Source organism: Pelmatolapia mariae, linkage group LG22 (genome assembly GCF_036321145.2).
Source record: "Pelmatolapia mariae isolate MD_Pm_ZW linkage group LG22, Pm_UMD_F_2, whole genome shotgun sequence".
Lineage (NCBI taxonomy): Eukaryota > Metazoa > Chordata > Actinopteri > Cichliformes > Cichlidae > Pelmatolapia > Pelmatolapia mariae.
Genome location: NC_086245.2, coordinates 8,790,674 through 8,802,688, shown reverse-complemented (window position 1 = coordinate 8,802,688; position 12,015 = coordinate 8,790,674). Strand labels below are relative to the sequence as shown.

The 12,015-nt window shown below is 41.5% G+C and overlaps 1 protein-coding gene across 2 annotated transcripts in view; it reads left to right on the top strand.

Annotated features, from left to right (window-relative positions):
• The window catches only part of pkhd1l1.1 (PKHD1 like 1, tandem duplicate 1), a 45,416-nt gene that overhangs the window by 20,232 nt on the left and 13,169 nt on the right, over positions 1 to 12,015 (top strand). For both annotated transcript variants that reach the window (XM_065470461.1, XM_065470462.1), the window contains 16 exons: positions 59 to 232; positions 325 to 527; positions 2,105 to 3,077; positions 3,409 to 3,657; positions 4,198 to 4,347; positions 5,477 to 5,651; positions 6,145 to 6,301; positions 6,426 to 6,582; positions 6,767 to 6,976; positions 7,544 to 7,673; positions 8,491 to 8,732; positions 8,933 to 9,069; positions 9,173 to 10,202; positions 10,532 to 10,723; positions 11,003 to 11,154; positions 11,249 to 11,408. In XM_065470461.1, coding sequence (XP_065326533.1) covers positions 59 to 232; positions 325 to 527; positions 2,105 to 3,077; positions 3,409 to 3,657; positions 4,198 to 4,347; positions 5,477 to 5,651; positions 6,145 to 6,301; positions 6,426 to 6,582; positions 6,767 to 6,976; positions 7,544 to 7,673; positions 8,491 to 8,732; positions 8,933 to 9,069; positions 9,173 to 10,202; positions 10,532 to 10,723; positions 11,003 to 11,154; positions 11,249 to 11,408 — 4,491 coding nt within the window. The remainder of the gene's footprint in view (positions 1 to 58; positions 233 to 324; positions 528 to 2,104; positions 3,078 to 3,408; positions 3,658 to 4,197; positions 4,348 to 5,476; positions 5,652 to 6,144; positions 6,302 to 6,425; positions 6,583 to 6,766; positions 6,977 to 7,543; positions 7,674 to 8,490; positions 8,733 to 8,932; positions 9,070 to 9,172; positions 10,203 to 10,531; positions 10,724 to 11,002; positions 11,155 to 11,248; positions 11,409 to 12,015) is intronic.

The following is a 12,015-nucleotide window of genomic DNA, read 5'->3' as shown; positions in this document are numbered from 1 at the left end:
CAAGAATCTGTCACGACTTGATGTGACGTCTTTACAATCTGGGTCTCATGTCCCTCAGGATTTTTCAGCTACCGTTTCACCACGCCCGGGGTTTATTACTACAGCAGTGGCTACATAGACAATGCCAACCTCAGACTCCTGCAGGGAGTCGTGAGAGTCCAGAGTCGGGAGGAAAAGAGCAGCGAGGTCTCTGTCCGAGTGAAGGGCATTGAGGCCAGACATGTGGCTGGAAGTAAGTTAATATAAGTGAATAAGAAGCTATGATTGATTTATCCAGTTCTAAGGTAGAATAAAAGGTAATGATCTCTGATTTACTTACTACAGGTTCACGTCGTGTCTCCAGAGCAGCGCCACAGTGCGTTGCCTCCCCTCAGTGCCAACAGGCCAATCAGACTGATCCGCTTTCCCTCAGTACCTCCGCCTGCACCACTCCCATAGTTTACTCCATTTCTCCCAACCAGGGCTCATACCACAAAGTGATCCAGATCAAGGGCAAAAGCTTTAGCGATGTGGCCTGTGCTAATGAGGTTAGCAGAACTTTTTACGACTGCATCATTAAATGAATTTAATGCAAAATATTTTCTTTGGTCAGTGGATTGTCCTGCATATTTCTTCTTAAAGACCCATGTTATACATTAAAATACAACATTCGGTATGACATAAATGTCTGATATATAATATAGGTCAATAAAAAACAACAGTACAGCCTGTGGCTCTCCCAGAATCCTTTGAATGGCCTGATTAAATTATTCAGCCTTTATTTAATAAAATGTCTGGAACATTAGAGTGGCAGTTCTATTCAGTCTACTTTAAGCAGTCATTTCCATGGGATATTTTGGTATCCAGAGACAGACTGGATCAAGCATTCTGAGGAAAAGAAACTACAATTAAATTAAGTGATTTGTTGACCTGAATTAGTTTGATTTGACAGTTGAGATCTAAAAGTTGAGAACTAAAACTAATGGATAAACAGTAGAAATAGACAGCCATGGATGTGACTTAAAAAGATAAACAGTGGTCAAAAAATGGAAATAAATTGCTAGCTAATAAATTCTTACCTAATAGGCTGTTTAGAAAAGTATGCAGTTGGCATTGTTAGCTAAGTGTACCAATAAATCATAGACTGTATATAAACAATGGACTCGGCCACTGTGACCACGGTAATGCACGTCCCAGCCATGTATTCCAGACATAACCCTAACCTTATCCCTAACCTTAACCAGCACTTTAATGACGTTAGATAGTGTTTTCCAAAGCGATTTAAGTAAAACAAATGTACATGTGTAGATTCATTCCAACGGTTCTCATGTTTTCTCATTTTTCCGATCTCGTAATATAGGAACGTGTTGGGTGCCCGGAAGCGTAATATATCGATGATTTGTCACCTAGCATAAAATGTTACGTTTTGGGAGTGAGAGCGTGTTGTTTCACCATTGTCGTAAAAAGTTAATGAGTTTGCCCAGGTTTCTGATGCGAACAAAAAACATTGAACTTCAATCAGCAACTCATCAGGGAAGTGTTGGGGCGGTTAGACTTCTATATATCCAAAAGTCATTTTGCAACCAGAGCTCTTGCCCCAACACCTCTCGACACCATAAGAGAGAATACAGATACAAGACACTTAAGCATTTGCTTCCTATGAGCTATTTCCATCTTTTAGACACAGTCTATGTAGTGCACAGATAACATTGCTGCATTAAAGCATGCTGGAAAACCTCATAGTTAGCTGAGATTTTGAAAAATGTAGCAATTACAAGTTAAACAAATGAACACTAACTTTAGCTAAATGTATATTAAAAACAGTAGTGGTTTAAATGAAGTGGTAAGTAAAGTAGAAGGATTTTGTGGCTGTAAGACCTTAATGCAATGTACTTAAATTAATAAAACACTTGCGTCATCATAATGAAAGCATTCAAGCACACATGCTTGTAGTCCTAAGCTTCAATTAACACATAGTTAATTTCATTATACCGTTTAGAAAAGTCATTTTAATCCTAAATCTATGTTCTTTGACCAGTAAATGTGTTGTCATTAACTGAAGCTAGACTTGATATAGCTCTTATTCAGACTTGTTACCCACAGTGGTGTGCTCTGTGTGCTGCAGGTGATGGTGGGAGATCAGCCCTGTCAGGTGATCAACAGCTCCCAATCTGAGATTAACTGCCAGCTCAGTCCCAGCAGTGAACTTCCCATCGGCCTTGCTCTCCCCGTGGCCATCAGAGTCAACAACTTAGGCAGCGCAATCATCGCTGTGCCAAATGAGCTTGAGCGTCGCTTTGTGGTTCTCCCAGTGGTTGACTCAGTCTCACCTCCTATTGGAAGCCCCACTGGCCACACCAGGCTCCTCATCCGCGGTTCTGGCTTCTCAGAGGGACTCATAACTGTAGCCAGCGAGCTCTGTCGTATCCAGTCTCTTAATTACACTTCGATCATCTGCGACACGGCGCCTTCTCAGCCACACATCGGTGATGTCATCTTTTACATGGGCCAAATCCGAAGCGCCTGCCACTCAAACTGCTCCTTCCGCTACTCCTCGTCCGTCACTCCCACAGTTACCGGCATTTCCCCGGACAGCATCGATGATGTCACTACTGTGACCATCTCTGGCTCAGGGTTTGGCAGCAGCGTGGATGATGTGGCAGTTTTTGCTGGGTTGACAGAGCTAGAAGTAACCGCCGTGACCGACGGCAACATCAGTGCAAGAGTCAGCGCTCTGCCTGCAGGTGACCACTCAGTCAAAGTGATTGTGAGAAGCAAAGGCCTCGCTTCTGGTCAGGTCACCCTGAGCAGTAAGGCAAAAGCAACCCTGAACCCCAACATGGGCAGTCTGGCGGGAGGAACGCCACTTATCTTCACAGGAAATGGCTTTGCTCCAGGGAACACAAGCGTGACGGTTGGTAGGAAACCCTGCAAGATTCAGGAGGTGACGCCGGGTCGTCTTATCTGCCTGACACCTCCTAACAGTGTGGGGCTGGTGACCGTCATTTTGCAGGTCTTCTCTGTGCAGTATCCTCCTCTCAACTTCACCTACTCCACCGCCCACACTCCTGTCATCAGCTCCATCAGCCCCACCACAGGTAACTATGATGACAGAAAGATAACAAGCAGAGGCTAATGCAGTTTCTGCAGTCTGTTTAAAGAATGCTGACAGTATTTTGCAAGATGATTCAGTGAAATTAAGCAAAACAGAAGAACACAGAAAAAAGTCACTGAAAATTGGAAATTGGTTCAGTCTCATTTACCTTAATTTATCATTATTATTACTGAACAGATAAAATATTATTCCAGCTCATGACATTTATAGATTTATGTGTCATTCAGTACCGTAATATATGTATAAAGCAACAAGTCATATCTCAGGTTCTTTATTTATATAGTTTCTTCATCTCCTCTATTTATTTCCTGCAGGGCCGAGCGGGTCCGTCATCACCCTGACAGGTTCAGGCTTCTGCAATGACTCTCAGCTCATCACCATCACCATAAGTGGCGTCCCTTGCAATGTTTCCACGGTCTCCGACACACAGGTCCAGTTCGCCGCAGGAAACAATCCAGGGGGGACGAACCCAGTCATGCTGCATCACCAGGTCAAAGGTTATGCCCAGTCGGGAGTCATGTTCACGTATGAACTGACGCTCAGCAGTGTGCAGCCCAGTGAAGGTAAGCAATATTAAAACTCTCTGTTTATCTGCATTTTATTAAATCATGCTTATTGAGGGAAAGAAAAACAAGAAAACACAGACAGACCTAATCGTGAAATAAAAAAATAAAACCAGATTGTTTTTTTTCTGTAGATGCATGAATCCATATTTACTGGGGGTAGTTAATTTGAAGAATATCTAACATTCCTCTTAAACTTTTTTTGTATTGAATATAAAGTAATAAAGTAAACAGAATGAAGAAAACAGAACAAATGATGTCTCCAGGGAGAAAACCTGCTGTCGGGAATAACAATGCTGGATGCATTCAGAATTTTTGTGAGAGTCGCATCTGTCTGACGGTACAGAGTTAATTACATAAAAAAGGAAGAAATAATTATATTATTACTGATCATTCAAACATCTTGTCTCAAAATACTTCACAGTGAAATAAACTGAGCAGCTTTTGTCTTTTTCTTTTATTCTTTCATTTCTTTTGATCCTCTATTTAGTTTTTTATTAGCTTACTGAATTAGTATTTTCCCTTTAATCTGCCATTCAGGTAGTTTTGGTGGCGGTGCGCTGCTGTCCATCCAGGGCTCTGGGTTTGATCCACTCAACTCCACTGTGCGGATCTGTGGGAAGGAATGCCAGGTTCACAGAGAAACATCCACATCCACCCATCTGTACTGTCAGTCTCCACCTCACAACAGTAAGTTTAGGGAAGTTTTACCTAAAGCGGATGATCATGCAGATGAAAGAATCTCAATCACTAATATCACTAATAAAATGTGAGTTTTGAAAAATGTTGTTAAACACTGTGCATGCTGTAAAATGCAGCTATGGCATGCACAGCGATTGATTTCTAGGGTTATAAACGTTGCTATTATTACTGCTAAGTAATGCACTGCGGTGTATTTTGAACATTTCTTTCCATTAGTTGGAAAGAAGACGCATTACCCCGGCAGCACAGTAGTGTATCACACTCTGTGGCTAGTGTTAGGCATTATGTAGCAGAGATGTGGGTTTGCACATTGGGAAGAGGTCATTTCTACGTCGCATAGTGCTGCTTTGCCCATGTTCCACCTCTCTGTGAGCTGCATAGAGAGGGATTCATTAGCTTTAATGTACCTTTCTCATCTAGAACACATTGGGGGTGACGCTTAACTCTGCTTAACCGATGCGGGATCTGGGCTAGCCTGTGAATCCTTGCTGGATGCATGCCCTGGTCACAATTTAAACTCTGGTCTGTTGCTGCAAAAATGAAAATGAACATGATTTTTACAGGAAAACTGAACCTACAAGAGTTTGCTGATCTAATCCTGCTTCACAAAAAAATTAACTAGGAATGTTAGAAATTAGAGGTTGTGCAGTGTGAAAATTCTGAGCAGCACTGTTACATTACCAAACACAAAGAAGTTCACAACTCCTTCACTTCTAAAATCCAGATCCACAGCTATTATATTATATTAATATCTACTATATAGAGATATATATATTAATAGCTACTAAACACAAACTAGTTAAAAATATGTCCATGACAAGCAAGATTTAATTTATTTTACCTTTTAAAGTACTGCATGTGTTTTTAGGGACAAAAAAATACTAATTATCACATCAGTAGTTGTCAGTAGCTGGTTTAAGACACCAACTGAATTCCCTAAAGGCCTTAAAGGAGACAGACTGTGATTATGAGGAATGCTGTCAGCCTTGTCACAGGGCAGAAAATGGTCACATTTGATAAGAAGATAACTTGATATGGATGATGAGACATCTGAAGATTTCGTTGTTGCGTGATTTGTCTGTGTGTGTGACTCCGTGTGTGTCCTGTATCCTTGCAGGCACTCAGTCAGAGGTCAGCTGCGTTGTTGCCGTCATTAACCCACATGATGCGGTCAACGTGTCAAACGGCTTCACCTATAAATCTCAGCTGACTCCAGTGATCACTCAGGTTTCTCCTCGCAGAGGCGGCACTGCTGGAGGCACCCGGCTCACAATCACCGGCTCTGGTTTCAGGTACAGCAAAGGAAGAAAACATTTCACTCAATTGAGAGATACGCCCAACGTGCATGGATCACTGATCAAGAATAAGTGCTCAGCCGACAAAAGATATCTGCTTTTGCTTTCACTTTCTCTGCTTGGGAACACGGGGATTACAATCCTGAATAATAGATTACAAATACTGCTTTTTGTTGAGCATGTTTGACACATAATGAACTGTATTAGTGTCTGCACACGTATTCATTACCACTAAGGGCCATAATTTTGTTTTTTTACACAGTCATCTGCCATCAGCTCTTTTTAAACAATGTAAAACTCACAAAAACTAGGTGCTGCCCCTCGGCTGGCTTCCAGAAGATTCCCATTTAGAAAATTGGGCAAACTGGGAGTTGATCTTAAAGAAAGATTACTGAGGAGGTCACTGAATAAAAAGAGAGTTACAAACCCATAATAGGTTTTCTTCAGTCTGTCTCTCTTGCTTGCGTTCACTCCCCCTCCCATATTACAGCACTAACATTAACGAGATCAACGTGATGATCGCAGAGTCGGTGTGTGACGTGCAGTCCACCAACAGCACGCACATCATCTGCATGACCAGCGCTCAGGGGCAATCTCAGGAAACCAAAGTCAGAGTCAGCATCGGAAACCAAGGCACCGCCAAGATGGTGAGGTTGATTTGTTTGTGTTTAGTAAAGTTACGCTGCTTCAAAGGACGGAAACAGTGCTGTCTGACTGATTTTATTGTTTCTGATTACACATTTTCATCCAGTGTTTTTTGTTGTTCTTTAGGACAACGCAGATTTCTTTTACATTGACGTGTGGTCGTCCAAGTTCACGTGGGGAGGTCTGTCTCCACCTGAGGAGGGCACATTCGCTGTTATTACTAAAGGCCAGACCATCCTGCTGGACACAAACACACCTGTGCTCAAAATGCTGCTTATTCAAGGTGCAAAAATTACTTCTTAGTGTGTGTTTTTACATGCACGTGTAAAAAGTAAATTATGTTGGATGCAGTGTTTGTGAAAATGCAAAATTTGGAGAACTGTTACAGAATAAGATAAAATAATAAAATTAAAAAAATTGAACGAAATTCAAACTGTCAGAGAAACTCAAGTTCTTTTTGCGTTCAGGAGGGACGTTAGTGTTCGATGAGGCCGACATCGAGCTGCAGGCAGAAAACATCCTGATCACCGACGGTGGGCGGCTCCAGATCGGACAGGAGGGGGCGCCGTTCCAACACAAAGCCATCATCACGCTCCACGGTCAACTGCGTTCACCTGAACTTCCTGTTTATGGAGCCAAGACGCTGGCTGTCAGAGAGGGCGTGTTGGACCTCCATGGTATGCACACACAAATTTATATTCATACACACACATAAGGTATAGATCAGGTATAATCAAGTTCCACATCCTGATTTGTACTTATTACATTTTTTAGGATCTTTTTAAGATTGTTCTGTTTAAATGCAACAAAACACTCATTGTGCTTTAATACAGACTTTACATTTTGTTTGTAATTCCACAGATTTTGTCACTCATTGAAATGAATAACCAAGTTGCATTTTAATATTGATGTTTTCCTACATTTACTGAAGTAAATATTGAAATAAATACTTCTTTCACCCTTGAGGTGCACGATCGTATCATGTAGAGCCAGAAACAGAAGGCGTTCAGCAACAGAATCCTCAAATAGCTTTGACCCAATTATTTCAAAAACACGCATTGCATATCATGTAATAATATCATGTAATAGTAAGCTGACAGTATTTTTAGGTCTTGGTGCTCAAGGTGATTATTGTCACCTCATCTGTTTCTAAGGAACCAGGATAATAATCAAACAATAAGACCCAAAGGGGACCAGTTTTGTAATAGTTGCTCAAGTTTAAAATGACTTTTTTTAAAAATCAGGTATTCCTGTGCCGATCCCCTGGACCCACTTGGCCCAAACAGCAAACAGTGGCTCACAAACGTTGAACCTGATGAAGGCGGTGACGTGGAAAGTAGGAGATGAGATCGTTATTGCCACCACTGGACACAGGTACTGCTGAGGACTGATTCATAAAAGCATAAATCCAAGTTATTCATCTGAGCTATAAAGCCAAAACACGGGAACTGCAGGCATTTAGTTGAAATGTTTAATTTACTGCGAAAAGAAATGGACAACAAAATGTAAAATTACAGTGATTAGCAGCTGATATTATCTCAAGCCAAATTTTAAAATTTTAAAATTTTTGTTAATAATCCTAAAATTATTTTTAAAATTAAAAAAAGATCCAGTTGGAAAGAAAACTGGACTTTAATATACTTGTCTATTAAATTGGTCAAATATTTTAAATAAATGTGTTCATTTAATTACCTAAAAATGTGCCATATTAAATAAATTGCAGCAATTAGCATTTTTGTTGCAGGATGCTAGTTAGCAGCTAATTGAATTAACATCTCTAGTTCCCTATATTTAAAAAACAGAACATGTTGTTCACTTTATTACTGTAATAATGAATATGTGAAATAAGATTATGTAGTAAGCAAAGAACAGAATAAACTAGCCCTGCTGAAAGCTAAATCTAATGGTTTAGCTGAGTAGCAGTAGCTACTGCCGCTCCGATTCCTTGAGTTTGGATGATTCTCTGGTTTTGCTAACCTGGATAGCGGGGAAATGTGTGCCAGGAGCTGCTGACAATCAAAAGAATGGAGGGTTAAAGATTACAAAACGTCACTGAAATGCTGTTTTATGCATTCAAAAAAAAAAGTCACTGATGTGTTTTAATCACAGGACAGCAGGAGCATGTAGATTAAAAATAAAAGGTTTTAATAAGTCTGCAGAAGGGGTAAAAACATATTTATTCATATTCCAGGCACAGTCAAGGAGAGAATGAGGTGAGGAGGATCGCTGCTGTGTCAGCCGATGGAATGACTCTCACCCTGACCGAACCGCTGAACTACACTCACCTCGGGGTGTCCGTGAAGCTGCCTGATGGTACGGTGTTTGAGGGCAGAGCTGAGGTGGGGCTCCTCACCAGGAACATCGTCGTGCGAGGTTCACAGAATCAAGAATGGAATGACAAAATTGAAGCCTGCCCAGACGGCTTCAACACAGGTACTTAGTGATAATGGTGGATGAGGATTTTCTTCAGACACATCAGATGTTTTTTTTTGTTATTGTCAGCCTTAAAGTAAAATATTTTTCTGTATATATGGCTTGAACCCTCCTCTGCTGTATCTACATACTAATTCTGAGACAAGAGTAACACTGTATTTAATAAATTTAATAAATTTTTGCACTTCTGTGTCCTTCAGGTGAGTTTACCACCCAGACATGTTTCCAAGGACGGTTTGGAGAGGAGGCCGGCAGCGATCAGTTTGGAGGTTGCATCATGTTCCACGCCCCCAGACCAAACGAGAATCTTGCGATTGGCCGATTGGAATATGTTGAGGTAAAATGTATTTTCATTCTCTAAACATTTCTATACTATAGTATCTTTTAAAATTATTTTTAGTGTGTTAAAAGTTTGAATTCTTTGTGCTGTTGTTCTGCAGGTTTTCCATGCCGGACAGGCCTTCAGGTTGGGACGTTATCCCATCCACTGGCATCTGATGGGAGACATCAATTACAAGTCGTACGTGAGGGGCTGTGCGATTCATCAGACCTTCAACAGGGCCGTAACCATCCACAACACCCACCGGCTTCTGGTGGAGCACAATGTGATCTACAATATCATGGGCGGGGCTTTCTTCATTGAGGACGGCATTGAGACACAGAACATCCTGCAGTACAACTTGGCTGTGTTTGTCAAACAAAGCACCAGCCTGCTAAATGATGACGTCACTCCCGCCGGCTACTGGGTCACAAATCCCAATAACATCATTCGCCACAACGCCGCTGCAGGGGGAACGCATTTTGGCTTCTGGTACCGCATGCATGACCACCCTGATGGCCCTTCCTACGACCCAAACATCTGCCAGAAGAGAGTTCCCCTTGGTGAGTTTTACAACAACACTGTGCACTCCCAGGGCTGGTTTGGACTGTGGATCTTCCAAGAGTTTTTCCCCATGAAGAACGGAGGGTGCCAGTCCTTGATCCCCGAGCCCGCTGTCTTCCGTTCTCTCACCACCTGGAACTGCGAAAAGGGTGCAGAGTGGGTCAATGTAGGCGCCGTGCAGTTCAACAGCTTTCTCATGGTCAACAATGAGAAAGCAGGCATCGAAGCCAAGCGTATCTTTCAGTGGGCTGTGAAGGGCTTTGGAGAAGACGGCGGGGCGACGGTGTCCAACAGCACCTTTGTGGGTCACGTGGACGAGCTCGGACTGGGCAGCGACTTCTGCACGCACCGCGGTGTCATCCTGCCTTTCGACGACGGCATGAGCGTCATTAACAGCAAGTTCATCAACTTCAACCGCAGTTCCTGCGCAGCCATCGGGGTAACCTCGATCGACGGGGTGTGTGTGGAGCTCTGTGGTGGCTGGGCTGCCAGGTTCAGTGGCATCCAGTACATGAACTCCCCCAACAAGGCCGGCTTCAGGTGGGAGCATGAAGTGCAGCTGGTGGACACTGATGGCTCCCTCACAGGTAATCTTTAGTGATTTTATTTTCTCACCATTTTCTCTCTTATACGTGTATAAAGGTTCAGTTTGTTATGTAAGAGCTATAAAAGCCTTCCAAACATAAACTTTGATTAATCTTTTCAGAAATTTGTTTAAAAATATACCAATTAAAAAAGAAGTAATTCAAATATTCTGTTACCTTTTCATTATGCCTTTAATAATCAACCAAAGCTAAACACTTAATACACTTCCGGAATGTTTTGTAGCAATCTTTCTGATTGTTTTAAAGTAAACGTCAATGTGTATGTTCTTCATATTTTTTGGCGCTTCAGTCGGTTTTCTGCTTATTTTCAGGAAACATAAATCATGTAGTTGTGCCTATGAGCGACCTGCTGGACCCTGCCCACTGCTCCCAGAGTGCCGAGTGGAGCGTGGGTTTCCCCGGCGCTGTGTGCGATGAAACCGTTAACTTCCACCGTCTGGCATTTAACAACCCCTCCCCGAGCTCTCTGGTGGCCAAGAACGTCATCCTAACCAACTCACATGGTATAAAAAACTGTATTTGCTACTTTCAGATCTCATATAGTTGTAGAAGAAGCTGTAATTTGTTTTTGTTTTCTTACCTGTGTTGACATCTACTGGTGTTTAAAAGGAACTGCAGTAAAGATTTTACAACTGAAAATGCCATCAGGAACAAACTGCAGTGAATAATATTTTATCTTTGTAGGAAATGTTAGACAATTATTGTGCATTAATAAATGCAAACCTCCTAACATAAAAACAAACATATAAATATGTGTGCTCTGTCTCTTATATTAAACTCAGGGAGCTCCAGGGTTCCCTTTTTGAAGAAGAGACTAACTCATCCATTCGGATGGATGGCCTTGCTGCCCTCTGGACAGACGTACAACTGGTACTTTGAAAATGTTGATTACGTGACCAACATCACTTACAGCGGAAAATTCTACAGCTTTAAGGTAATCACGTCAAAGAACACGCGAGTAAAGTATGTTAAATACGATATAGGGCTTCGCAAACACTGATGTTTGTCGCACATTTCTTTGCATACAGCGGGATCAGTACGTCATCGTCAACCACAACTTCACGCAGAGTCCAGACAGTTTCCAGATCATCGACAGGAGAAACGGCTCATTGACGCCACTGAGCTTCAGCAACAACAAGAACGGAGATTGGTACTTCAATAAAAGCTCCAACAACCTCTACTACATCGGTTAGACGCACTTTAATATGGATATAGCATTTTGATTTATCCTGTATTATTTTATTAAAGGAAAAGATCTTATGCATTTTCTATATATAATGTTACTAGAGTGTGTAAATACTACAATTTAAAAATGCCCAAAGTGTCTCCAGACACTCACTTTCAGATGATTTTCTCTACCCTTGGCTCTTTATGATGTCAAAGAGAGCAGATGTCATTAATGTGGTAATCTCAGGTGCACAGCTCTAGATGTGCCCGAACCTCCTGATGTGCCCAGTTGATGAAATCACAAGAAAGCGATCCTTAAGTTGACAGAGGCATTAGATAAAACGAGATTATACTGAAATGTGAATCATGCAGAGTTACACTAGTGGAGCCCAAGAATAAGAATACTGGAAACGAGCATTTTAAAAAGCCAGTCATGTTACCTGCTTTTTCATTATGCTGCTAAAATAGGAGCAGAATGTTTTTAAAGAGAGAAAATTGCGTTTTTTAATGAAATTGTTGCATTTTTTTAAATAGCTTGTGCAGCGTGCAGTATGTTTGCTGTGATAAAATATAAATAAGCGTTAAACTCCTTCTTTTTATCAACTTTGCTGTTGTTATACATCTTAAC